Below are 24,000 nucleotides of genomic sequence, written 5' to 3' on the forward strand. Positions count from 1 at the left end.
CTACCCTCCACTCATTTTTTTTTAATATATATTTATTTATTCCCTTTTGTTGGCCTTGTTTTATTGTTGTAGTTACTGTTGTTGTTGGATAGGACAGAGAGAAATGGAGAGAGGAGGGGAAGACAGAGAGGGGGAGAGAAACACAGACACCTGCAGACCTGCTTCACCGGCTGTGAAGCGACTTCCCTGCAGGTGGGAAACCAGGGGCTCGAACCAGAATCCTTACTCTTTGCGTCACCTTTGTTTAACCCACTGTACTACCACCCAACACACCTGTAGTTATTATTGTTGTCATCATTGTTGGATAGGACGCAGAAAAATAGAAGACGGGAAGACAGAGGGAGAGAAAGATAGACACCTGCAGACCTGCTACACCGCCTGTGAAGCGACTCCCCTGCAGGTGGGGAGCCAGGGGCTCAAACTGGGATCCTTACACCCGTCTTTGAGCTTCGTGCCACGTGCACTTAACCCCCTGCGCTACCTCCCGACTCCCCCTCCATGCATTTCTGACACCCAATGGGTTGGGTCTATCTGCTTGACAAGGCACACTTGGTGTAGTATGTAAGGCCTTGGCCAATCAGGCCTCCTCTGCCAGCATTCATCTAGTGGATGGCTCAAGGAAGCTGGCAGTACCAGGGCAGATGCAGGTCACTGAAGTCCTGGATAGAAATGGGGTCTCCTTAACCCAGGTGTCCAACAACAGATGAGTGGCCGAGCAAGTTGTGGTATATATACACAATGGAATACTACTGAGCTATTAAAATGGTGATTTCACCATTTTCAGCCCATCTTGGATGGAGCCTGAAGAAATCATGTTAAGTGAAGTAAGTCAGAAACAGAAGGATGAATATGGGATGATCTCAATCACAGGCAGAAGTTGGAAAACAAGATCAGAAGAGAAGTGGTAGTGCAGCGGGTTAAGCGCATGTGGCGCAAAGCACAAGGACCAGTGTAGGGATCGCGGTTCGAGCCCCCAGCTTCACAGGGGAGTCGCTTCACGGGTGGTGAAGCAGGTTTGCAGGTGTCTGCCTTTCTTTCCCCTTCTGTCTTCCCCTCCTCTCTCCATTTCTCTCTGTCCTATCCAATGACAGCAGCAACAACAATGGTGATGATAGCCACAGCAGTGATGTAATAGGGGCAAGAAAAGGGGAAAAAATAGTCTCCAAGAACAGTGGATTCGTGGTGCAGGCACCTAGCCCCAACAATAACCCTGGGGGCAAGAAAAGGAAAAAAGGAAAAAAAAGAAATGAAGTCTCCTTATCTTATGTCTTGGACACAACAGACAGTAGCAAGCAAAGCCCAGGATCAAGCAGAAACAGACCTTTGGCCAGTGGTTAGCTGGTGATCACTTCTTGCTCTAGGAACTTTAAAGCCCCAGATTCATGGGGTCAGCAAGTTCTTTTTTAAGAAGTCACTTCAGGGAGGCCGGGCAGTGGAACACCCGGCTAAGTGTACATAGCAGAACCTGTGCAAGGATTCAGGTTTGAGGCCCCATTCCCCACCTGAAGGGGGGAAGCTTCGCAAGCAGTGAAATAATTCTGCAGATGTCTATCTTTCTCTCTCCCTATTTCTGTCTTATCTAATAAAATGGAAAAAAATGGCTGCCAGGAGCAGTGGATTTGCACTGAGCCCCACTGATAACCCTGGAGGCAAAAAAAAAAAAAAAAGTCACTTCAGACTGGGCAGAGGACAGTATAATGGTTCTGCAAAGGCTTTCATGCCTGAGAATCTGAGGTCCAAGTTCAGTCCCTAACATCACAAGCCAGAGCTGAGCAGTGCTCTGGTACTTCTCTCTCTCTTTCATTAAATTAATAATCAATATTCTTTCAAAAACCACATTACAAGTATCTGTGACTTGAGTCTATTGCTACTACTCATCTCTTGTCTGAAAGTAACCAATACATGAAGCATGAAAAAAAAAAGTAAAAAAACAAACAACAACAACAAAAAACTGGTCCAGGAGGAGGTGCAGTGGATAAAATGTTGGACTCTCAAGCATAAAGTCTTAAGTTCAATCTCTGGCAGCACATGTACCAGAGTGATGTCTGGTTCTTTCTCTCTCTCCTATCCCTCTCATTAATAAAAAAAAAAAAAAATTTTAAAGTCAAAGAGTGGGTATGGTTGTGGCATTTAGAAAAACAGGTGGCAGGCCAGGTTTAGCCTGGGGGTTATAATTTGCCATTCACTGTCCTTGGTGACGCTCTGGAGATGACCTGGCTGGAAGAGAGGGCTGCGCCCTAGTCTGGTCCTTTGTGAGATGGAGTCTCTAGGATCTGGTGCTGTGCTGAAAGGGAACTTCTGACCAAATGGTTGGTTAATGGTGAGCGACAGTCATATTGGAATAGGTTGAACTTTCTTTGTAAGAAAACAGCACCTGCTTTATTCCAGATTAGACCCAGTTATCCTGGGCCCACACACAGATGGTGGTCGTGGCGATGGTGTGTGTATATGTGTGGGTGCTGCCCCCACTGGGCCCCTAGGAGCCCTTGTGCTGTGGCTTGACTACCAGTCCTTCTTTGGTGATGGCCCAGTTGTAGCTCTTCGGGGAATCCAATGCTTCTTCTACTTTCGCCTCCAGGTTCTCTCGGGTTATGAAGTTTTTTGAATCCTCCTGTTGAAAGAGAGAAGGTCATTGAATGGGAGCCTCCAGCTCATGCTGCAGAAATACACAGCCTGCTTGCTGGCTTTTGGTTCACTGCGGGAGACTCCAGGGAAAGCTCTGAACGACCCAATAACCCCGAAATAAAAATAACATCAGGGGAGTCCGGCAGTAGCCCAGCGGGTTAAGCGCACATGACGCAAAGCGCAAGGAACGACATAAAGAATCGAGCCCCCCGGCTCCCCACGTGCAGGGAAGTCGCTTCACAGGCGGTGAAGCAGGTCTGCAGGCGTCTATCTTTCTCTCCCCCTCTGTCTTCCCCTCCTCTCTCCATTTCTCTCTGTCCTATCCAACAACAATAACACCAACAATAACTACAACAATAAAAACAAGGGCAACAAAAAGGAAATAAATAAATGTTTATTAAAAATAATAACAACCTCAGCCAGAACCCCGGGTACACCTATTGTCTCGTTAGTTGTTATCAGCCCCTCATCTATTCTTGCTGGATCACTCCCACCTCCACACTCCGTGTGAAAAGCAGTGTCCTTGGCTGACGCCAGCTCACCACCTGCCAGTCACCTGAACACTTTCCAGCGCCCACTCTGACCGCACCCCTTTTCCAACTCCAACTCTCTCCAAGGACTCAAAGCCCTTCCCCGTTGCTCTCTGCACGCCGGCCGGCAGCGCCCCCGCTGCTGCACCCGCACCCCGGCCTTCCCCTCCGGTGAGCCCACCTGCAGCTGCAGCACTTCTTGCTCCTTGAGCTGCACCCAGGCCTCAGCCTCTCGGGCCCGGCGGGCCTGCTCCTCCGCCTGCCGCTGCTCCTGCTCCCGCGCCTCTTGCTGCAGCCTCGCGATCCTGGGCGGGCGAGAGGCGGCGAAGCTCGGGTCTCCCCCGGGCGAGCCGGCCTGGCGCCCCCGCCGCGCCCCACTTACCGCAGCTGGTGCAGCCGCTGGTTCTCCGCCCGGTTCCAGGCCATCAGCTCGCGGTGCTCATTGGCGTCCTCCTGCGCCTTGCGCTCGGCCAGGACTCCGACCCGGGACTCGCGCACCTTGCTCCGCACCTCGTTCACGAACTGCAGTCTGGGCGAGACGCGCCCCAGGTCGGCGCCCTCCGGGCCCGCCCCCCGCACCCCGCGCCCGACGGCAGCCCGCCCCGCCCCTCGCTCACACGCACCTGAGGGCGCCCACGATCTGGCGGTACTGCCGGTAGCGCTCCGTCACCACGTAGAATTCCGCAGGGTCCACCGGGGGCGGGGTGGCCACACGGCCGACCTTGGACTTGGCGACCGGGTCATGGCGGGTCTTGCGGCCGCGCGCGGGCAGCAGCGTCGGAGCTGGGGGGCCGCAAGTGGGCCGCGTGCCCAGACGGCTCAGCGCGCGCAGCATGGCCGAGGGGGCCCGGAGACAGCGCGCCGGAAGACGCCACGGGAAACCGGAAGCGGTCCGGGAGCATCACGGGACATGTAGTCCGGGCCCCGCCCCTCAACCATGGCCGCCGCCTCCCCCCCTCCCCGCCCAGGTCGCTCGGGCAGTGCTGGACCTTGCAGGTGCTGCGGCCGCCCGCGTCCCTCCCTGTGAGCCCGCTCCACCTCGTGTCCCTCCTACCCCCACGAGGATGAAGGAGAGACTCGAGGCAGCAGCTCCCGGGATCGCACATCTTTATTGGAAGCTGGCGGGGCGGGGCGGGGCGCTAGGCCTCGGGTCTGCTGTGGGGTGGGGTGGGTGAGGACGCTCGGGTCACCAGGTGGCTCCCCTGTCCTGCAGCTGCCGCGCTCCTCCTCGCCCAGAGGACCCAGCCTGCGGGCTCTCCAGTTCCCAGGGCGCGCTGCGGTGCCCTCCCTAAACAAATGCGTTAAGTAGAAACCTGAGATGATTTAAATTGGGTGATAAGATTTTACCATCAGGAATTTGATTTCTTTGGTTAAATCGTCTTTCCATACCCATCCTCCCCTATGATTTTGGTGAGTTCTTCAGTCAGTTGTGGGGCTGCCGCCTACTAGTGTGAAGTCACTCCCTCCCTCCTCACCTCTGCACTGACGGTGGGGGGGGGGGGGGCTGCCCACACTGAAAAAGTTTGGAGCAGGCCAGTGCTGCCACAGTCTTGTTAATGCAGGGCTCTACCACCAAGAGTGTCTTCTCCAACTCCATTAGTGACTTTTAAGTTTTTTCTTTTTAAATTTTTTTTTCTTATTATCTTTATTTATTTATTGGATAGAGACAGCCAGAAATCAAGAGGGGGGGAGATAGAGAGGGAGAGAGACAGAGAGATACCTGCAACCCTGCTTCACCATTCTGAAGCTTTCCCCCTGCAGGTGGGGACCAGGGGCTTGAACCTGGGACCTTGTACATTGTAACATGTGCACTCAACCAGGTGCACCACCAACCGGCCCCTAAATTTCTTTCTATTTTTATTAGTGATTAATAGTGGATTACACTAATTTAAGATTACAATGTGTAATTCCATACCACACCCACCACCAGAGTTCTGTGTTCCCCCCTTTTATTTTTATTTATTTTCTAAAATAGTTATTATTGGATCCATCCAATAATAAACTTCAACAGAGAGAAGTTGAGAGAGGAGGGGGAGGTAGAGAGAGAAAGAGAGAGAGAGAGAGACCTGCAGCCCTGCTTCACCACTTGTAAAACTTTCCTCTTGCTGGTGGGGACCAGAGGCTTGAACCTGGGTCTTTGCACACTGTAATGTGTGCACTTAAACAGGTACACCACCACCTGGTCCCCCCTTTTTATTTCTTAAGCAGAGCACTGCTGATTAAACCTGGAATCTGGGAGCCTCAAGTATTAAAGTCGGTTTTTGTATAACCATTATACTCATCTCCCCCACCCTTAATTTAATATTTTTTAAAGATTCATTTTACTGCTCAGGGGACATAGCATAATGATTTCCATGCTTGAAGTTCTGAGCTCCCAGGCTCAATTCCCAGCACCATCACAAGCCAGAGCTGAGCAGTGCTCTGGTGGAAAAAAAAAAAAAATGTTTGTTGGGAGTCGGGCGGTAGTGCAGTGGGTTAAGCGCACATGGCACGAAGCACAACGACCAGCGAAAGGATACGGGTTTGAGCCCCCGGCTCCCCACCTGCAGGGGACTCACTTCACAGGCGGTGAAGCAGGTCTGCAGGTGTCTGTCTTTCTCTTCCCGTCTCTGTCTTCCCCTCCTCTCTCCATTTCTCTCTGTCCTATCCAACAATAACTACAACAAGGGCAACAAAAGGGAATAAATAAGTAAATATTTTTTTTTAAAGTTTGTTGATGGGAAAGAGGAGAGAGAGCATCACTCTGGCACATGTGATGCAGGGGATCAGATTCAGGGTCTCATGCTTGAGAGTCTGATGTTTTATCAACTCTTGGATCATATTGTTTAAAAAAAGTGTGTATTTTCATTTTTACTTTATTTAAATTTTTCTTTTTAAAATTAATTAATTAATTATTAGATAGGGACAGAGAGAAATTGAGAGGGGAGGGGGAAATATAAAGGGAGAGAGACAGGGAGAGGGAGAGAGAGAGAGCGAGAGAGACACGCCTGTAGCCCTGGTTCACCATTCATGAAGTTTTCCCCCTGCAGGTGAGGACCAGGGGCTTGGACCTGGGTCATTGTGCACTATAATGTGTGCACTTAACCAGGTGTGCCACTGCCTGGCCCTAAATTTTATTTGTAACTGCTGGGCTCTGGTTTATGGTGATGCTAGGGATTGAACCTCAGTCATAAAAATCTTTTTCATAACCATTATGCTATCTCTCCAGTCTGTGACTTCCAAACCTTTAACATAAGTATCAAATAATAAACTGTCTAGAATTCTGGGAAGTAGGAAGGGCTGTGTCTCATTTCCTCCACTTTCCCCATAGTCTTCAGTCCTCAGCCCTGAATGGCGCTGGTGACCTGTCACCCTACTTACCAGCAACATCTGCACCAGGTACTGTTTCCCTTGTAGGGGCCTCTCGGCTGTAGTCTTGCCCTTCCAGGGCACATGGTCCTCAGGGACAGCCAGGACATCTCTTGGGAGGGTTTGGGCAGTCTGGTCTGGGCTGCTTGCTGCAAGACCACAGAAGGGAACCAAGGCTGTGGCCTGCCCTCCCTGCCCAAACCACATTCAGAGGTGAAGAGGACTCAGCTAGCATATCCTTCCCCATCACTCACCTGGGAGCCTAGGTGTAAACTGGGGGTCCTGGGATGAGCTGGAGGCTCGCTTTCCTCCAGGGTACCAGCCGTGGGACCAGTGTTGAGCCCTCAGGGGTCCAGGGTGGGCAGTCAGCAGCAGCAGCAACAGCAGTAGGAGACCTAACTTGGAGCTGGCCATGGCAGAACTGCCCCAAGAGACAGTGGACAGCACTCAAGGAATCTGACATGCTATACAAACACCCATCTCCAGACCACTGGGCCCTTAGCAGCAGTGTGTGTGTCTTCTTTTTAAAAAATTTTATTTAATTATTTATTCCCTTTTGTTGCCCCTATTTTATTGTTGTAGTTATTGATGTCGTAGTTGTTCCATAGGACATAGAGAAATGGAGAGAGGAGGGGAAGATAGAGAAGGGGAGAGAAAGACACCTGTAGACCTACTTCACCACTTGTGAAGCGACTTCTCTGCAGGTGGGGAGCCGGGGGCTAGAACCTGGATCCTTACGCTGATCCTTGTGCTTTGCGCCACCTGCGCTTAACCCACTGCGCTACCGCTTGACTCCCACGTGTCTTCTAATGCCCTCTCCTTTCTGTCACGTTCCGAATCCCAGCACTATAGGGGCTACAACCCTTAAGTGCTAATGGTGACCAGCCTTTTCCCAATGGCCCTGGAGGCACAGAGGTTATCTATCAATAGCTTTGCCAGTTCTGCTCTGCCCCTTTCTTTCAGGAAGTTCCAGAAGTGTAAGGTTAGGAAAGGGGAAAGACTTCAGGTGGATGGATAGAGGGGATGTGGGGGCCCCGGGGCACCAGTGCCTTGGGGGTAGGGGGCAGAATGACAGTCACTCTGTCTCTTTATTCTGTTGGCTGTCATAGTTCTTTTCATGGCAGGTGGGGATTTGGAAGGGACCTGCGGTGGTGACAGTGCTTCTGCCCCTTGTCCCTCCCATGCTAGGGGCAGCAGGAACAGGAATAAAGCTGGGGAAAGAAGAGGAAAAGGAGGCTTTTCTGGGTATAGTCCAGAGGGGAGAGGGGTGGTGTGCCATGCACCAAGGAAGGAGCCCCAGCCCTCGGGGAGGGCAGCTTCTTTACATACCTGGGAGAGATGTGGACTTCGGTGGCTTCTCCACGAAGCTTGGGGACCCCAGGCTGAAGGCTGGGGATTTATTGATCTGGAGGCTTCACCCCTGTTCCTGGTCCACAGACTCCAGTGACGTCTCAAAAGGGGGAGGGTAGCAGCTCTGCGCTCAGGCTCTCCTTCCCAGTGTGAGCTCAGCCACTGGCCTTGGGGTCAGCGGACAGCTGCTGCTCCCTCCCCTCCTTTTCTTTTTTTTCCCCACTTCCTGACTGCAGGCATTCTCAAGCTCCTGTCCTTAGGCCTAGAGAGTCTCACAGTCCCTTCCCCACCCACCCAAGAGCAAACTGCGGCCTGGAGAGGGTTCTTCCCAGTGGAAAAGTTGGAGTTGGGGACCAGGTAGTGGTGCATCTAATTAAGTGCCCATATGACCAGGCACAAGGACCTGGGGTTAAGCCCCCGCACCCCACCTGCAGGGAGTCTGATTCACAAGTGACAACTATCTTTCTCTCCCTATTTCCCTGTCGTCTCTCAATTTCTCTCTGTCCTATCTAATAATGATTAGGGGGGAAGGGGGGGATGGCCTTAAGGAGCAGTGAATTCATACTGCCAAGCCACAGCAATAATTCTGGTGGTTAAAAAAAAAAAGGTGGGGTCTAAAAGTAGGGAGCCCAAAAACCTGTTAAGACAAGACAGGGTCACCCTCCTTAGGGCTGGTTTGCCCACAGGGGAGATGGGCTGAGTCTGCACCCCTCGATGTTGGGGCTGGGTCCCAGATGGCGCCTCTCCCTGCAGGCAGACCCATGAGATGGGGCCCGGCCAAGAGGGCAGGGGGGTTAATTCTGTCTCCTAAGATTCCAAGCTTTCAGCATCTTGGATCAACCTAGTACTAGTTATGGATTCTGGATGGCTGCCTTGGGACCCCAGAAATGGGCCCCAGCCTCAGCTTGAGTCAGCTCAGCTTTGACCATCAGCGGTCACCCCCAGGGGCAGAGGCCTGTTTACAGGGTTAATAGCCAATCTCTGTATTTGAGCTAAATAGCAGACTTGAGGGCTAGGGTCAGGACTGGTATCACTGTGGCCAGGCACTGAAATAGTAGGCGCATCAACAAAGGAGGGCAGGGGTACTGGATTGCAGCTGCCGAGGTGGGGGGTGGGAGTGGGAGGAGATATTTGCCTCTTCCAAACTGATTTAACAGGGACCTGAAATGAATGTGTAGGTCTATCTACTGAGTTACATCGGGAAATACATAGACTTTTGTTCCTATTTGTATTCATTTAAGTAAAAAAGTCATTTTGGGAGTCGGCGGTAGTGCAGTGGGTTAAGCACACTTGGCGAAAAGTGCAAGGACCGGCAGAAGGATCCCCGTTCAAGCCCCTGGCTCCCCACTTGCAGGGGAGTCGCTTCACAGGTGGTGAAGCAGGTCTGCAGGTGTCTATCTTTCTCTCCCCCTCTCTGTCTTCCCCTCCTCTCTCCATTTCTCTCTGTCCTATCCAACAACAACAACATCAATAACAACAACAATAACTACAACAACAAAACAAGGGCAACAAAAGGGAAAATAAATATAATTTTTTTTAAAAAAAAAGTAATTTTAAGGAAAATCTTTGTGGTTTAGTGAAAATGACTGAGATCAATAAACCTGCAGGGGGTCCCCGCTTCACAAGCAGTGAAGCAGGTGTACTGGTGTCTCTCTTCCTCTTATCTCCTCGTCCTTCCCATCTCCCCCTCCGTATGTGTCCCCCCCCCCCCCGGCCTCCAGGGTTATCACTGGGGCTCAGCCATGCACTATGAATTCACTGCTCTTGGAGGCCTTTTTTTTGGGGGGGGGAATAGGACAGAGAGAAATTGAGAGGTGGGGAGATAGTGAGAAAGATAGACACCTGCAGACCTGCTTCACCTCCTGTGACGCAACTCCCCTGCAGGTGAGGAGCTGAGGGCTTGTAAGGGGAACCTTGTGCGGGTACTTGCACATTGTACTATGTGCGCTTAACCCAGTGCGCCACTGCCTGGTCCCCTCTCCCCATCCTCTCTCAATTTCTCTGTCCTAGCTAATAATAAAATTTAAAAAAAAAAAAGGAAAAAAGTGAATGGCCGCTGGGAGTGGTGGATTTGTAGTGCCGGCACCGAGCCCCAGCAATAACCCTGCTGTGGGTGGGGCTATGTTATCTGGTAGAGCACAGGGTTTTCATGGCTGAGGCTCCCTATTCAGTCCCCAGCGCTGCATGTATCACAGATGGTGCTCTGACTTTTCTTCCTCCTCTCTGCTTCCCTATAAACTCTTTTTTTTAAATTTCTTTATTGGAGAATTGATGTTTGTTTTTTTTTTCCCTCCAGGGTTATTGCTGAGCTCAGTGCCTGCACCATGAATCCACCGCTCCTGGAGACCATTTTTTTTCCCCTTTTTGTTGCCCTTGTTGTTGTAGCCTCGCTGTGGTTATTATTATTGCCATTGTTGATGTTGTTCGTTGTTGGATAGGACAGAGAGAAATGGAGAGAGGAGGGGAAGACAGAGAGGAGGAGAGAAAGATAGACACCTGCAGACCTGCTTCACCACCTGTGAAGCGACTCCCTTGCAGGTGGGGAGCCGGGGGCTCGAACTGGGATCCTTTTTTTAATAAAATTTAAAAAAAAAAAAAGGAAAAAAGTGAATGGCCGCTGGGAGTGGTGGATTTGTAGTGCCGGCACCGAGCCCCAGCAATAACCCTGCTGTGGGTGGGGCTATGTTATCTGGTAGAGCACAGGGTTTTCATGGCTGAGGCTCCCTGTTCAGTCCCCAGCGCTGCATGTATCACAGGATCCCCTGTGCTTTGCGCCACATGCGCTTAACCCACTGCCCCACTGCCCAACCCCTGGGAATTAATGTTTTACATTCAACAGTAAATACAATAGTTTGTACATGCATAACATTCCCATTTCCCATTTAACAATACAACCCCCACTAGGTCCTCTGTCATCCTTCTTGGACCTGTATTCTCCCCACCCACCCACCCCAGAGTCTTTTACTTTGGTGCAATACGCCAATTCCAGTTCAGGTTCTACTTGTGTTTTTTAAAAAAAATTATTTCTTTATTGGGGAATTAATGTTTTACAGTCAACAGTAAATACAACAGTTTGTACATGCATAACATTCCCCAGTTTCCCATTTAACAATACAACCCTCACTGTGTCATTTATCATCCTTCATGGACCTGTATTCTCCCCACCCACCCCAGAGTCTTTTACTTTGGTGCAATACGCCAATTCCATTTCAGGTTCTACTTGTGTTTTCTTTTCTGATCTTGTTTTTCAACTTCTGCCTGAGAGTGAGATCATCCCATATTCATCCTTCTGTTTCTGACTTATTTCACTTCACATGAATTTTTCAAGGTCCATCCAAGATCGGCTGAAAATGGTGATGTCACCATTTTTTATAGCTGAGTAGTATTCCATTGTGTGTATATACCACAACTTGCTCAGCCACTCATCTGTTGTTGGACACCTGGGTTGCTTCCAGGTTTTGGCTATTACAAATTGTGCTGCTAAGAACATATGTGTACACAGATCTTTTTGGATGGATGTGTTGGGTTCCTTAGGATATATCCCCAGGAGAGGAATTGCAGGGTCATAGGGTAGGTCCATTTCTAGCCTTCTGAGAGTTCTCCAGACTGTTCTCCACAGAGGTTGGACCAATTGACATTCCCACCAGCAGTGTAGGAGGGTTCCTTTGACCCCACACCCTCTCCAGCATTTGCTGCTGTTACCTTTTCTGATGTATGACATTCTCACAGGAGTGAAGTGGTATCTCATTGTTGTCTTGATTTGCATTTCTCTGACAATCAGAGACTTGGAGTGTTTCTCGGCCTTTTGGATCTCTTCTGTGGTGAATATTCTGTCCAAGTCCTCCCCCCATTTTTGGATGGGGTTATTTGTTGTCTTGTTGTTGAGTCTGGCAAGCTCTTTATATATGTTGGTTATTAAACTCTTGTCTGATGTATGGCATGTAAAGATCTTCTCCCATTCTGAGGGGTATCTTGGTTTGGGTAGTGGTTTCTTTTGCTGTGAAGAAGCTTTTTAATTTGATGTAGTCCCATAGGTTTATACTTGCCTTAGTCTTCTTTGTAATTAGATTCGTTTCATTGAAGATATCTTTAAAATGTATGCAGAAAAGAGTTCTGCCAATATTTTCCTCTAAGTATCTGATAGTTTCTGGTCTAATGTCTAAATCCTTGATCCACTTGGAATTTACTTTTGTATTTGGTGAAATATAGTGGTTCAGTTTCATTCTTCTGCATGTTTCAACCCATTGTTTCCAACACCATTTGTTGAAGAGACTCTGCTTTCCCCATTTAATAGTCTGGGCCCCTTTGTCAAAGATTAGATGTCCATAGGTGTGGGGTCCCTATAAACTCTTTCATGTGTAATGAGACATTTATTTTAATTTTATTTTTTTAAAAGCATCAGGTGCTTATCTTAAAAGAGAAATGGAATGGGCTGGGGAGATAGCATAATGGCTATGCAAAAAGACTTCCATGCCTGAAACTCTGAGATTCCATCCTCAGCATTACCATAAGCCAGAGCTGAGCAGAGTTCTGATTAAACAAAAATAAAAAATTCGGGGAGTTGAGTGGTTAAGCGCACGTGGTGCAAAGTGCAAGGACCTGCATAAGGATCTCAGTTCAAGCACCCGGCTCCCCACTTGCAGGGGAGTCGCTTCACAGGCGGTGAGGCAAGTCTGCAGGTGTCTATCTTTCTCTCCCCCTCTCTGTCTTCCCCTTCTCTCTCCATTTCTCTCTGTCCTATCTAACAACAATGACATCAATAACAACAACAATAACTACAACAACAAAACAACAAGGGAAACAAAAGGGAATTTAAAAAATCAACTAACAAAGGAATGGGGTACCTTAACTTTTTTTTTTTTTCCTGATTTGATTTTATTGTTTCCTGGAAAACCTAAATTACAATAACTAAGCTTCTCAGAAAAAGTTCTGGCTCTTTCCTTTCAGGAAACATACTTAGCTTTGCTTTATTTTTTGCCAGAGCACTGTTCAGCTCTGGCTTATGGTGGTAAAAAGGGTAGAACTTGGGACCTGGGAGCCTCAGACAAGAAAGTCTGTTTGTATAACCTTTATATTATCTCCCCAACCCCATACTTAGATTAAATATATATATATTTTTGCCTCCAGGGTTATATCTGGGGAGCGTGCCTGCACTACGAATCCACTGCTCCTGGAAGCTGGTTATTTTTTCCTCTTTGTTGCCCTTGTTAGCATTGTTGTTACTGTTATTGCTGTCATTGTTGTTGGATAGGACAAAGAGAAATCAAGAGAGGATGGGAAGACAGAGGGGAGAGAAAGATAGACCCCTGCAGACGTGCTTCACCGCCTGTGAAGCAACTGCCCTGCATGTGGGGAGCTGGGGGCTCGAACCGGGATCCTTAAGCTGGGCTCGGTGTCTGCACCATGAATCCACCGCTCCTGGAGGCCATTTCCCCCCCCCCCTTTTGTTGCCCTAGTTGTTGCAGCCTCGTTGCGGTTATTATTGCCATTGTTGACGTTGCTTTGTTGTTGGATAGGACAGAGAGAAATGGGGAGAGGAGGGGAAGACAGAGAGAGAGGGGAGAGAAAGATAGACACCTGCAGACCTGCTTCACCGCCTGTGAAGCGACTCCCCTGCAGGTGGAGAGCCCGGGGCTCGAACCGGGATCCTTACGCCGGTCCCTGCGCTTTGCGCCACATGCGCTTAACCCACTGCGCCACCGCCCGACTCCCCCTTGCACTTTTTTTTAAATTAATTAATTAATTTATGAGAAAGATAGGAGGAAAGAGAAAGAACCAGACATCACTCTGGTACATGTGCTGCCGGGGATTGGACTCAGGAACTCATGCTTGAGAATTCCATGCTTTATCCACTGCGCCCCCTCCCGGATGGCAGGTCCTTATGCTTTGTGTCACGTCGCTTAACCCACTGCGCTGCTGCGCAGCCCCCCATATTTAGTTTTAGGAGTCTGAAAAGTCATCCTCATCTCTCTAAGCAGGACTTAGATGTATTTGCCTTACATTCTGTTCTACCCTCGCCATCCCATGTACCAGAGTGATTCTCTGGTGTTCTTTCAAATAACTCTACAAAGAAAAAAAAAGTTTCATCATTAAGCACCCTGAGGATACTTCCGTCTAGTTTGTGAGCAGCTTGGTCAGGTGGAAAGTAGAGGTTTAGAACTGAGTACCACCCCTGCTCCCCACCTGCAGGAGGGAAGCTTCATGAGTGGTGAAGCAGGTCTTCAGGTGTCCATATTTCACCTTTCTATACCCCCCTCCCCTCTCAATTTCTCTCTGTCCTACCTAGTAAAAATAAAATTAAAAAGGAAAAAAAATGTTAAGTACACATGGCACGAAGCCCAAGGACCGGTGTAAAGATCCTGGTTTGAGCCCCTGGCTCCTCACCTGCAGGGGAGTCGCTTCACAAGCAGTGAAGCAGGTCTGCAGGTGTCTGTCTTTCTCTCCCATCTTCCCCTCCTCTCTCCATTTTTCTGTCCTATCTAACGATGACAATAATAACAACAATAACTACAACAACAATAAAAAAATAAACAAGGGCAACAAAAGGGAAAATAAATAATAGTAAAAAAAAAGGGGGAAATGGTCACTGGGAGTGGTGGATTTGTAGTGCCAGCAATGAACCCTAGTGATAACCCTGGTGTATGCAGTAAGAATAAGTAAAAATGAAGAACCGGACACAGACCATTGACCAGGACCACTGAAGACAAGTTAACTAGAGTGGTGGAAACTGGGTGGCAGAGAGTGATCATCTGGTGTATGAACAGCAAAGTGAACATACACCACTGGCTTGCAGAGCCAGAGCACAGTGAGGCGGGAAAGTGGAGGCTACTGGAGGGCTCCAGGGCAGGACTGTGGACTCTAAAGACACTGAGTGAACTGGACCCCTGGGCGCGGTTAAGTGTGACACTTGTTTTCTGACTACTGGAGCCACTTGGCCAGAAGTAAGATACTGGACCCGGAGTTCAGGAGGGGCCCCAGTGCCCACAGCATAGAGATCTGGGAATACTCAATTTTGCAGGAAGGAGACTCCAGCAGAGCAGCAGCCAAAGAATAGAAATACAAGGTGGAGGTGGCGCAGTGGATAAAGCAGTGGACTATCTCCCGAGCTCAATCCTCGGCAGGACATGTACCAGTGATGTCTGATTCTTTCTTTCTCATTAATAAATACATAAAATCTTAAAAAAAAAGTCAACAGTCAAGACAAGGAGGGAGCCTGTGAGGTGGCAACGGGTCCCTGGGGCTCAGCACCCAGTCACCCTGCTGAGAATGGGTAAGAGGAATGTGTGTGAATAAGATGGAGACTGAACACTGAAATAAAACTATTTGAAGAAGTCTGGTATAAAGGAGGAAGAATTTAGGCTTGGTGAAGTGTTGTTTGCGTTTTCCTTTTTTAAGAATATTAAAAAAAAATATTTATTCCCTTTGTTGCCCTTGTTGTTTTATTGTTGTAGTTATTATTGTTGTTGTCATTGTTGGATAGGACAGAGAGAAATGGAGAGAGGAGGGGAAGACAGAGAGGAGGAAAGACAGACACCTGCAGACCTGCTTCACCGCCTGTGAAGCGACTCCCCTGCAGGTGGGGAGCCGGGGGCTCGAACCAGGATCCTTAAGCCGGTCCTTGTGCTTTGCGCCACCTGCGCTTAACCCGCTGTGCTACAGCCCAACTCCCCCCCCCCTTTTTTTTTTTTAGAATATTTACTTATTTTCTCTTTTGTTGCCCTTTATTGTTGTTATTATTGATGTCATCGTTGTTAGATAGGACAGAGAGGGGGAGATAAAGATAGACACCTGCAAACCTGTTTCACTGCCTCCCCTGCAGGTGGGGAGCCGGGGACTCGAACGAGGATCCTTATGCCGGTCCTTGTGCTTCATGTCATGTGCGCTTAACCTGCTGTGCTACTGCCTGACTCTTTTTGGTGAACATATTTGGGGAAGGAGTGGGAGATAAGGAACTGAAACCATCAGTTTGATTAGGCGAGGTGTCTTGACTGTGGCAGTCTCCAGTGTTGTGTGGTGGACACTGTTTTCCTAGAGAAACCCTGGCTCCTGATCTAACCCTGGGGTAATGGCTGGCTGAGAGGTGGGCACTGTAGGAATCAGTCACTTTGCCCTTCTCACACAACTGGGCTGTGTGAGCTCTAATACATTTCCCTTTTATTCTACACAAGTTTTTTAAAAATTATTTTCTATTATCTTTATTTATTGGAAAGAGACAACCAGAAATCAAGAGGGAAGGGGGTGATAGAGTGGGAGAGAGACAGAGAGACACATGTAGTCCTGCTTCACCACTCATGAAGCTTTCCCCCTGCAGGTGGGGACCGGGGACTCGAACCCAGGTCCTTGCACATTGTAATATGTGCGCTCAACCAGCTGCGCCACCACCTGGCCCCTCTAGACAAGTTCTTATTGGGTTAAATCTTTTGCCATAGTCTCCCTTCTAAGATGTCGGGCATTCCCAGATAAGGATGTTGTGGACCTTTCTGAACTCCAGGTTTAATATCGTTCTTCCTTAAAAAAAAAAAAAAAAAAAAACGCACACACACAAAAAATTTGTTTTATTTTAATGAGAGACAAAAGTACTACTCAGCTCTGGCTTATGGTGGTAATGGGGATTTAAACTGGGACTTTGAAGCCTCAGGTAGGAAAGGCTTTTTTTTTTTTTTTTGGCCACCAGGATTATCGCTGAGGCTCAGTGCCAGCACTACAAATCCACTGCTCTTGGTGGTCATTTTTCCATTTTATTGGATAGGACAGAGAAACTGAGAGGGAAGTGGGAGATAGGGAGTTGTCCGGGAGGTGGCACAGTGGATAAAACACTGGATTCTGAACCATGAGATCCCAAGTTCAATTCCTGGTAGCACATGTACCACAGTGATGTCTGGTTCTTTCTCTTTCTTATGAATACTCTGAAAAAAAAAAAAAGGGAGGAAGAAAAATGGACACATGCTATCTGCTTCACCACTTGTGAAGTGACCCCCCTGAAGATGGGGAGCCAGGGGCCTGAACCAGATCCTTGTGCTTTACACCATATGCACATAACCCAGTGTGCTACTGCCTGGCTCTGGGCAAGTCTTTTGCATAACCTTTATACTATCTTCCCCTGGCTCCAATATCTACTTGCGAAGTGACTTCAGTAGCCCAGAAGCACCAGTCTCACCCAGGGGTTCAGTTCGCCCAGTGTTGTCAGAGTCCACAGCCTTGTCCTGAGCAATACAAGGAAAAGAAAGGGGTAAAGAGGAACTATGTTTCTTTTTAAATTTAATTCATTTTATTATTCTACCAGAGCACTGCTTAGCTCTGGTTTATGGTGGTGCGGGGGATTGAACTTGGGACTTTGGAACCTCAGGCACGAAAAGTCTGTTTGCACAGCCATTATGCTCTCTAACCACACACTCATTCCCTTTTGTTGCCCTTGCTGTTCTTTATTGTTGTAGTTATTGATGTCATTGTTGTCGGATAGGACAGAGAGAAATGGAGAGAGGAGGGGAAGACAGAGAGGGGGAGAGAAAGATAGACACCTGCAGACCTGCTTCACCACCGGTGAAACAACTCCCCTGCAGGTGGGGAGACAGAGGAATCCTTATGCTGGTCCTTGTGCTTTGCACCACCTGCGCTTAACGTGCTGCGCTATCGCCCGACTCCCTCCACACACATTTTTTTTAAAAGAAAATGTTTATGTATACATTGAGAAAGACGGGGGTGGGGGACCAGACATCACATTTGCTGCCAGGGTCTGAACTCAGGAGCTCATGTTTGAGAATCCAAGGCTTTATCTACTGCACTACCTCCCAGACCACTAATTTATTTTTTGATAGAGACAGAGAAATGGAGAGGGGAAAGGGAGTCAGAGAGAGATAGAGAGGGAGACATTTGCATCACTGCATGTGAAGCTACCCACCCTCCAGGTGGGGACCAGAGGTTTGAACCTGGGTCCTTGTGCACTCAACATGGTGCACCACCTCCTGGCCCCCTAAATGCTTCTTTAACCAAACTAAAAAGAGTATTGGGGGTCGGGCGGTAGTGCAAGGATTGGCGTAAGGATCCCGGTTCGAGCCCCTCCCCCACCTCCTCCTAAGGGGTAGTTTATTTCTCTCCCTCTCTCTCTTTCCTTTCTCTCTCAATTTCTCTCTGTCCTATCCAACAATGAACAACACCAACAACAATAATGACCACAACAAGGGCAACAAAAGGGGAAACAAAATAGCCTCTAGGAGCAGTGGATTCATGGTGCAGGTACCGAGCCCCAGTATTAAGCTTATTGCTGCCTTGTGGAGGGAGTTCCTTGGTTTCTACAGAAGGACTGAGTACTTCTATCAGCTCTTACCAACTTTGGTGCCCTCCCTGACACCTGCAAACATGCTGTGCCATGCAGAGTATGTGGTGTCAACTTGGCTCCCATCTCAGAGACAGTATCTTACAGACAGTAAGACTATCCCTACTGTCTGCTGGGACTCTGAGGTGTTCTGATTGACCTTTTGTTTCTCACCTACATTTCCAGCATCCCTCAGATCCTGTTCGTGTTCCACCTCCTCCGTGAAGCTGAGCAGTACTAGCTTCTGAGAACATTTCCAAGGACTAGCTGGGGTGCCACCTCTTCTTCCCGACAGTCTCTGATGGGCCCAAGAAAGGCTTGAGGACTACAAGGTTCCCTCAGCCCTATGACAGCCACTGATAGCAGTTTACCCTGTTCCTCATGAAGATAAGCACGGGACAGACTCATCCTCTCACCTGTGTCCCCAACTACAGATGACACCTGCTAGCATCCCATGTTACTGGTAGAGCCTTGTGACTCAAGTTTTAGTCAATGGAATGTGAAATGAAAATGAAAAGGGCAAACGACTTTTGTTTCATGTCCTTTAGAAAATGAAATTGCGGGGCTAGGTGGTGGCACACATGGTTAAGCGCACACATTACAGTGCGCAAGGATCTGGGTTCAAGCCCCTCGTTCCCACCTGCAGGAGGAAAGCTTCATGAGTGGTGAAGCAGGTCTGCAGGTGTCTCTCTGTTTCTCTCCCGCACTATTTCCCCCTCCTCACAATTTCTCTCTGTCTCTATTCAAAATAAGTAAAGATAATAATTAAAAATAAAAAGAACGAAATTGCTCTCTCTGCTCTTTTTGTCTCTTCCTGGGGAAAGAGTGAGCTGGCTTTAGCCATGAGGATGAGAGCAACATTCTGAACAACAATGGTACCATGAAATGGGAGGACACTGGGTCTCTGGACTGGGCAGAGCTTTAGACGAGAAATAAATGTTTATACCTCATTAAAGATATAAAAGTTAGACACTTTTGCCGTCAGTATTGAGGACAAGTTAAGGGCTAAAACTCCCATTATCCTGACCTCTGGATCTCAGATATTCCACATAAAATTTCTGGAAATGAGGACAAATATGAAAGGAAATAAAAACATAGTATGTGAAGTTACAGACTTCTGGACAGACTGACACAACCCATAGTTTTGCAGCAAGGCACCCACTGGGTGGTGGGGTTAGAGGCAGCGGACTAGAGAGATCGGGCTGGCCTGAGCCCCAAAGGGGAACCCCCTCCTTGCCCCTATGTCCCCAAAAGTCAGGACCATGGGCATCTATCTTCTCCAGGCAGAGAGACCGGGATCAGCGTGCCAAAGATGTGCTGGGATAGAAAGCAGGTCTTGGCAACAAGCTAAGTGCTTGGAGGGGCTACACTTACTGGACAGGAGACAGGACTACGGTGTAGCCAGTAGAGACAAAACAGTTACCAGCAAGGCCAGAGTGGCCTAGGAGAGCTCCAGCTCTGGCATGGCTGCGTACCCCAGACAAAGGGAGAGACGTTTCCTCAGGGAATCAAAGCTTTTATTACCTGATAATCCCTAGTGTGGTGCCAGAGATACCGCTCTGGTCCTGTTATTTCCCATGTGGGATGTGGGTGGTGGGAGTGGCTGGGGACAGAGAGGGGAGGGGTTATTTACAAAGTAGAGAGGGGACAGTGGTCTGAACAGGGGCACTGGAACAATGAACTTCCTGAACAGGTCTGAGAACTTTGTGCTTTTTTTTTTTTTTTTCCTTTTTCCTTCCTCTTTAGATGATGATGAGATACCTGGAATGGGTTTTCTGTTTCTTCTTTAGGAAAAGATGTATGGACCAAAGAACAATACAGTCCAATTTCCAGGCAGAGGATTTCACGATATCAATTCAAACATCACACTATTTAATTCCCCAATAAAACATTGGAAAACAGGACTATCGGTGCTAACACATTTACATATAAAATCTCCACCTAACAGGAATAGAAGCCTATGTACCAATTTCTAAAACAGTTATTATATACACAATTTTGGGTATATTAACAAAACAGAATATTACAAAATATTAAAGGCGATTCTCCTTTCCGCGGGGCCTCATCGCTTCTTACTTGAAGTTGGCGTAGTCTGAGAACGCGTCAATGTATTCCTGCACCACCCTGTAGCAGAACTCATACTGCTCCTGCAGAACGAAAAGCAAGGGGGCCAGGGTTACTGAGGAGCATAAATTCCCTCAAGTTTCTAGGGCTTCATTTTTAAGAAAATGGAATATTGAGAGCAAATTAATTTTTCACCCTTCCATCTGAGCCCTGACCTTCCTGATCAAGAATTCTGATAGCAGGAGTCGGGTGGCAGCGCAACGGGTTAAGCGCAGGTGGTGCAAAGCACAAGGGTGGGAGTAAGGATCCCGGTTCGAGCCCCCAACTCCCCACCTGCAGGGGAGTCGCTTCACAGGCGGTGAAGGTCTGCAGGTGTCTACCTTTCTCTCCCCCCCCCCCGTCCTATCCAACAACAACATCAATAACAACTACAACAATAAAACGAGGGCAACAAAAAGGAATAAATAAGTAAATATTTTTTTAAAAAGAATTCTGATAGTATTCTCCTTCTGGGCTACTATTTATTTATTTATTTATTGCTTCTAGGGTTATCGGTGCCTACATTATGAATCCACTGCTCCTGGAGGCTATTTTTTCCTCTTGTTGCCCTTGTTGTTTATTACTGTTGTTGTTATTACTGTCATTGTTGGATAGGACAGAGAAATCGAGAGAGGAGGGGAAGACAGAGAGGCAGGAGAGAAAGACACCTACAGACCTGCATCACTGCCCGTGAAGTGAGCCCCTGCAGGTGGGGAGCCGGGGGCTTGAACTGGGATCCTTATGCCAGTTCTTGTGCTTCACACTATGTGCACTTAACCTACTGCACTACTGCTCGGCCCTCTGTTTTTAAAAAATATTTAAAATTTATTTATTTATTTACTACTGGGTAGAGACAGAGAGAAACTGAGAGGGGAGGGGGAATAGAGATGGAAAGAGACAGGGGCCAGGTGATGGTGCACCTGGCTGAGCGCACATGTTACAATGCACAAGGAATCAGGTTCAAGCCCCTGGTTCCCACCTATAGGGGGAAAGCTTTTTGAGTGGTGAAGCCGTGCCACAGGTGCAGGTTTCCCTTTGTCTCTCTTCCTTTCTAGCTCCCCTTCCTTCTCAATTTGACAATCTCTATCCAATAAATAAAAATGATTAAAGAGGGGGTGGGGTGGGGAAGAGACAGAGACACACCTGCAGCACTGCTTCACCACTTGTGATGTGAAGCTTTCCCCCTACAGGTGAGGACCAGGGGCTTGAACATGCATCCTTGTTTATTATAATGTGTATGCTAAACTAAGTACGCTACTGCCTGGCCCCTGCAATCTCCTATAGAGGTTGTCCCCAGACATGCAGAGCATCCCAGGCTTCCAGAGGTGTCAGGGGTGAGTGTGCTGTGCTGCCAGGCTAGAGGCACCTTGATTCTCAAAAGCTTCTTCAACCTCCACATCACTTAAAATTTTCTTTCCTCGGGAGTCGGGCGGTAGCGTAGTGGGTTAAGCACACGTGGCACAAAGCACAAGGACCAGCATAAGCATCCCAGTTCGAGCCCCCAGCTCCCCACCTGTAGGTGAGTCGCTTTACAGGCGGTGAAGCAGGTCTGCAGGTGTCTGTCTTTCTCTCCCCCCCTCTGTCTTCCCCTTCTCCATTTCTCTCTGTCCTATCCAACAACGACTTCATCAATAACAACAACAACAATGAAAAAGAACAAGGGCAACAAAAGGGAAAATAAATAAATTAAAAAAACAATTCTTTCCTTTCAGATAGTTCCAGATTCCTGTGGCTTAGGAATCTGATTTTGGATGCCAGTCCCATACTCAGTGGTTACCAGTCACGAAACTATTAGGAGAACTCTTAACAGGGAGCCTGAGTAGAAGAAGGCGTCCTCCACGGGACTCATCAACTCTTCTCCCCCACGGTCCGGGCAGGCAGCTTAGCGGTCCCTCCTCTTTTCTACTTGGGCTCTCTGTTAAGAGTTCTTTTTCTCTCTTTCTTTCTTTTTTTAAAGAATTTATTTATTCATGAGAAAGATAGGAGGAGAGAAAGAACCAGACATCACTCTGGTACATATGCTGCCGAGGATTGAACTCGGGACCTCATGGCTGAGAATCCAATGCTTTATCCACTGTGCCACCTCCTGGACCACAAGAGTTCTTCTAATAGTTTAGTGACTGGTAACCAGTGAGTATGGGACTGACATCCAAAAAAGATTCCTAAGCCACAGGAATCTGGAACTATCTGAGAGTAAAGAAAATTAAAAAAAAAATTATATTTATTTATTCCCTTTTGTTGCTCTTGTTGTTTTATTGTTGTAGTTATTATTGTCATTATTGATGTAGTTGTTGTATAGGACAGAGAGAAATGGAGAGAGGAGGGGAGACTATGAGGGGGAGAGAAAGACAGACACCTGCAGACCTGCTTCACTGCCTGTGAAGTGACTCCCCTGCAGGTGGGGAGCCGGGGGCTCGAACCGGGATCCTTATGCCGGTCCCTGCGCTTTGTGCCACGTGCGCTTAACCTGCTGTACTACTGCCCAACTCTCAGGAAAGAAAATTTTAAGTGATGTGGAGGTTGAAGAAGCTTTTGAGTCAAGGTGGCTTTATCCTGGCAGATTAGCCTTCATAGAGGCCCATTTGCATCTCTTTCTAGTGTTGGAGCTATGTTCCCACTGCTCTTCTGCCTCCCAAACTTCCGCCTGTTTGTGGTAGTTTGGGGAAGGATGAGTCTTTGGTTATAGCCTGATAAGCAAATGAGCCCCTCAGAAGAGCATCGCTTGGATGGGCCTTGATAGAGAAGGGTGTGGAGGCCTGGGTAAACACCGGGGGCAGCGTACCAGTGTCTGGACCATGTGTGGTCTCTGTAGCCGCAAGCTCTTGACGGTCTGGAAGACATCCAAGATCCCCTCCGCTTTCACTCGTTCCAGGACTGTGCTTAGGGCACAGAAGGTCCCCGTCCGTCCTGCCCCCGCGCTGTAAAAGAGCAGATTCACTTATCATACTGGTCACAGACCTCTGTGCCAAGAAGGCAATTGACTACAGCAAAACACAGATGAAGGCTGAGGCAGGTGTTCTTGGGAAGGCTGGTTATTCAATGGAGCTGCAAAATGAAGGTCAGATGGAGCAGAAAATCCTCTAGGGGTTGGGGGAGACAGCATAATGGTTATAGAAAAGACTTGTCAACGCCCATGTTCAGCCAGGAAGCAATTACAGAAGCCAGACCTTCCACCTTCTGCATCCCACAATGACCCTGGGTCCATGCTTCCAGAGGGATAAAGAATAGGGAAGCCATCAGGGCAGGGGGTGGGATACAGAGTTCTGGTGGTGGGAATTGTGTGGAGTTTTACCCCTCTTATCCTATAGTTTTTGTCAGTGTTTCCTTTTTATAAATAAAAATTAAAAAAAGAAAGAAAATATTTTGATGCCTGAGGCACCAGAGGTCCCAGGTTCAATCCCCCAATCACCAAAAGCCATAGCTGAGCAGTGCTCTGGTAAAACAAAACGAAACAAAACAACCCAAAACAGAAATACTAGGGCCTCATCACACAGGCCCCATACTCACACAGCTCTGGGGAGGCAGGTGCTCAGACCCAAGGCCCTCCCTGCACAGTCTGTTTTGGCTGCTAAAGGACCTGCCTATGGGACAGTGGTGAAAACATCCATTCACTCCCTCACCCAGCACTGACACTTCACCATCCACTGACAAATGGACCTGGGTTACCCTGACCTGCCGATCACAGATATTAGACCACTTTCCTTTCCCTGACAAACCCTGCTGTTTTCCCTG

The 24,000-nt window shown here is 48.3% G+C and overlaps 3 protein-coding genes across 5 annotated transcripts in view; all 3 read right to left on the reverse strand.

Annotated features, from left to right (window-relative positions):
• Nucleotides 1-2,352: 2,352 nt before the first annotated feature.
• On the reverse strand, nucleotides 2,353-4,029 carry MRPS26 (mitochondrial ribosomal protein S26). The gene is made up of 4 exons (XM_007539529.3): nucleotides 3,779-4,029; nucleotides 3,538-3,684; nucleotides 3,337-3,460; nucleotides 2,353-2,611 (listed from the first exon to the last, which is right to left on the reverse strand). Exons 1-4 carry the CDS (start codon nucleotides 3,988-3,990, stop codon nucleotides 2,477-2,479), a joined length of 618 nt encoding a protein of 205 aa, XP_007539591.1. The 5' UTR covers nucleotides 3,991-4,029; the 3' UTR covers nucleotides 2,353-2,476.
• A 135-nt stretch (nucleotides 4,030-4,164) lies between these two features.
• On the reverse strand, nucleotides 4,165-7,932 carry LOC103128681 (progonadoliberin-2). Its single transcript, XM_060187383.1, has 4 exons — nucleotides 7,833-7,932; nucleotides 6,758-6,924; nucleotides 6,516-6,652; nucleotides 4,165-4,443 (listed from the first exon to the last, which is right to left on the reverse strand). Exons 2-4 carry the CDS (start codon nucleotides 6,915-6,917, stop codon nucleotides 4,342-4,344), a joined length of 399 nt encoding a protein of 132 aa, XP_060043366.1. The 5' UTR covers nucleotides 6,918-6,924; nucleotides 7,833-7,932; the 3' UTR covers nucleotides 4,165-4,341.
• An 11,728-nt stretch (nucleotides 7,933-19,660) lies between these two features.
• PTPRA (protein tyrosine phosphatase receptor type A) overlaps nucleotides 19,661-24,000 on the reverse strand; it is a 129,096-nt gene continuing 124,756 nt past the window's right edge. For all 3 annotated transcript variants that reach the window (XM_060187394.1, XM_060187404.1, XM_060187416.1), the window contains 2 exons: nucleotides 23,051-23,186; nucleotides 19,661-20,312 (listed from right to left, as the gene is read on the reverse strand). In XM_060187394.1, the coding sequence (XP_060043377.1) occupies nucleotides 20,238-20,312; nucleotides 23,051-23,186 (211 nt within the window). In that variant the 3' untranslated portion in view covers nucleotides 19,661-20,237. The remainder of the gene's footprint in view (nucleotides 20,313-23,050; nucleotides 23,187-24,000) is intronic.

Source organism: Erinaceus europaeus, chromosome 1, assembly GCF_950295315.1.
Source record: "Erinaceus europaeus chromosome 1, mEriEur2.1, whole genome shotgun sequence".
NCBI classification, from domain to species: domain Eukaryota; kingdom Metazoa; phylum Chordata; class Mammalia; order Eulipotyphla; family Erinaceidae; genus Erinaceus; species Erinaceus europaeus.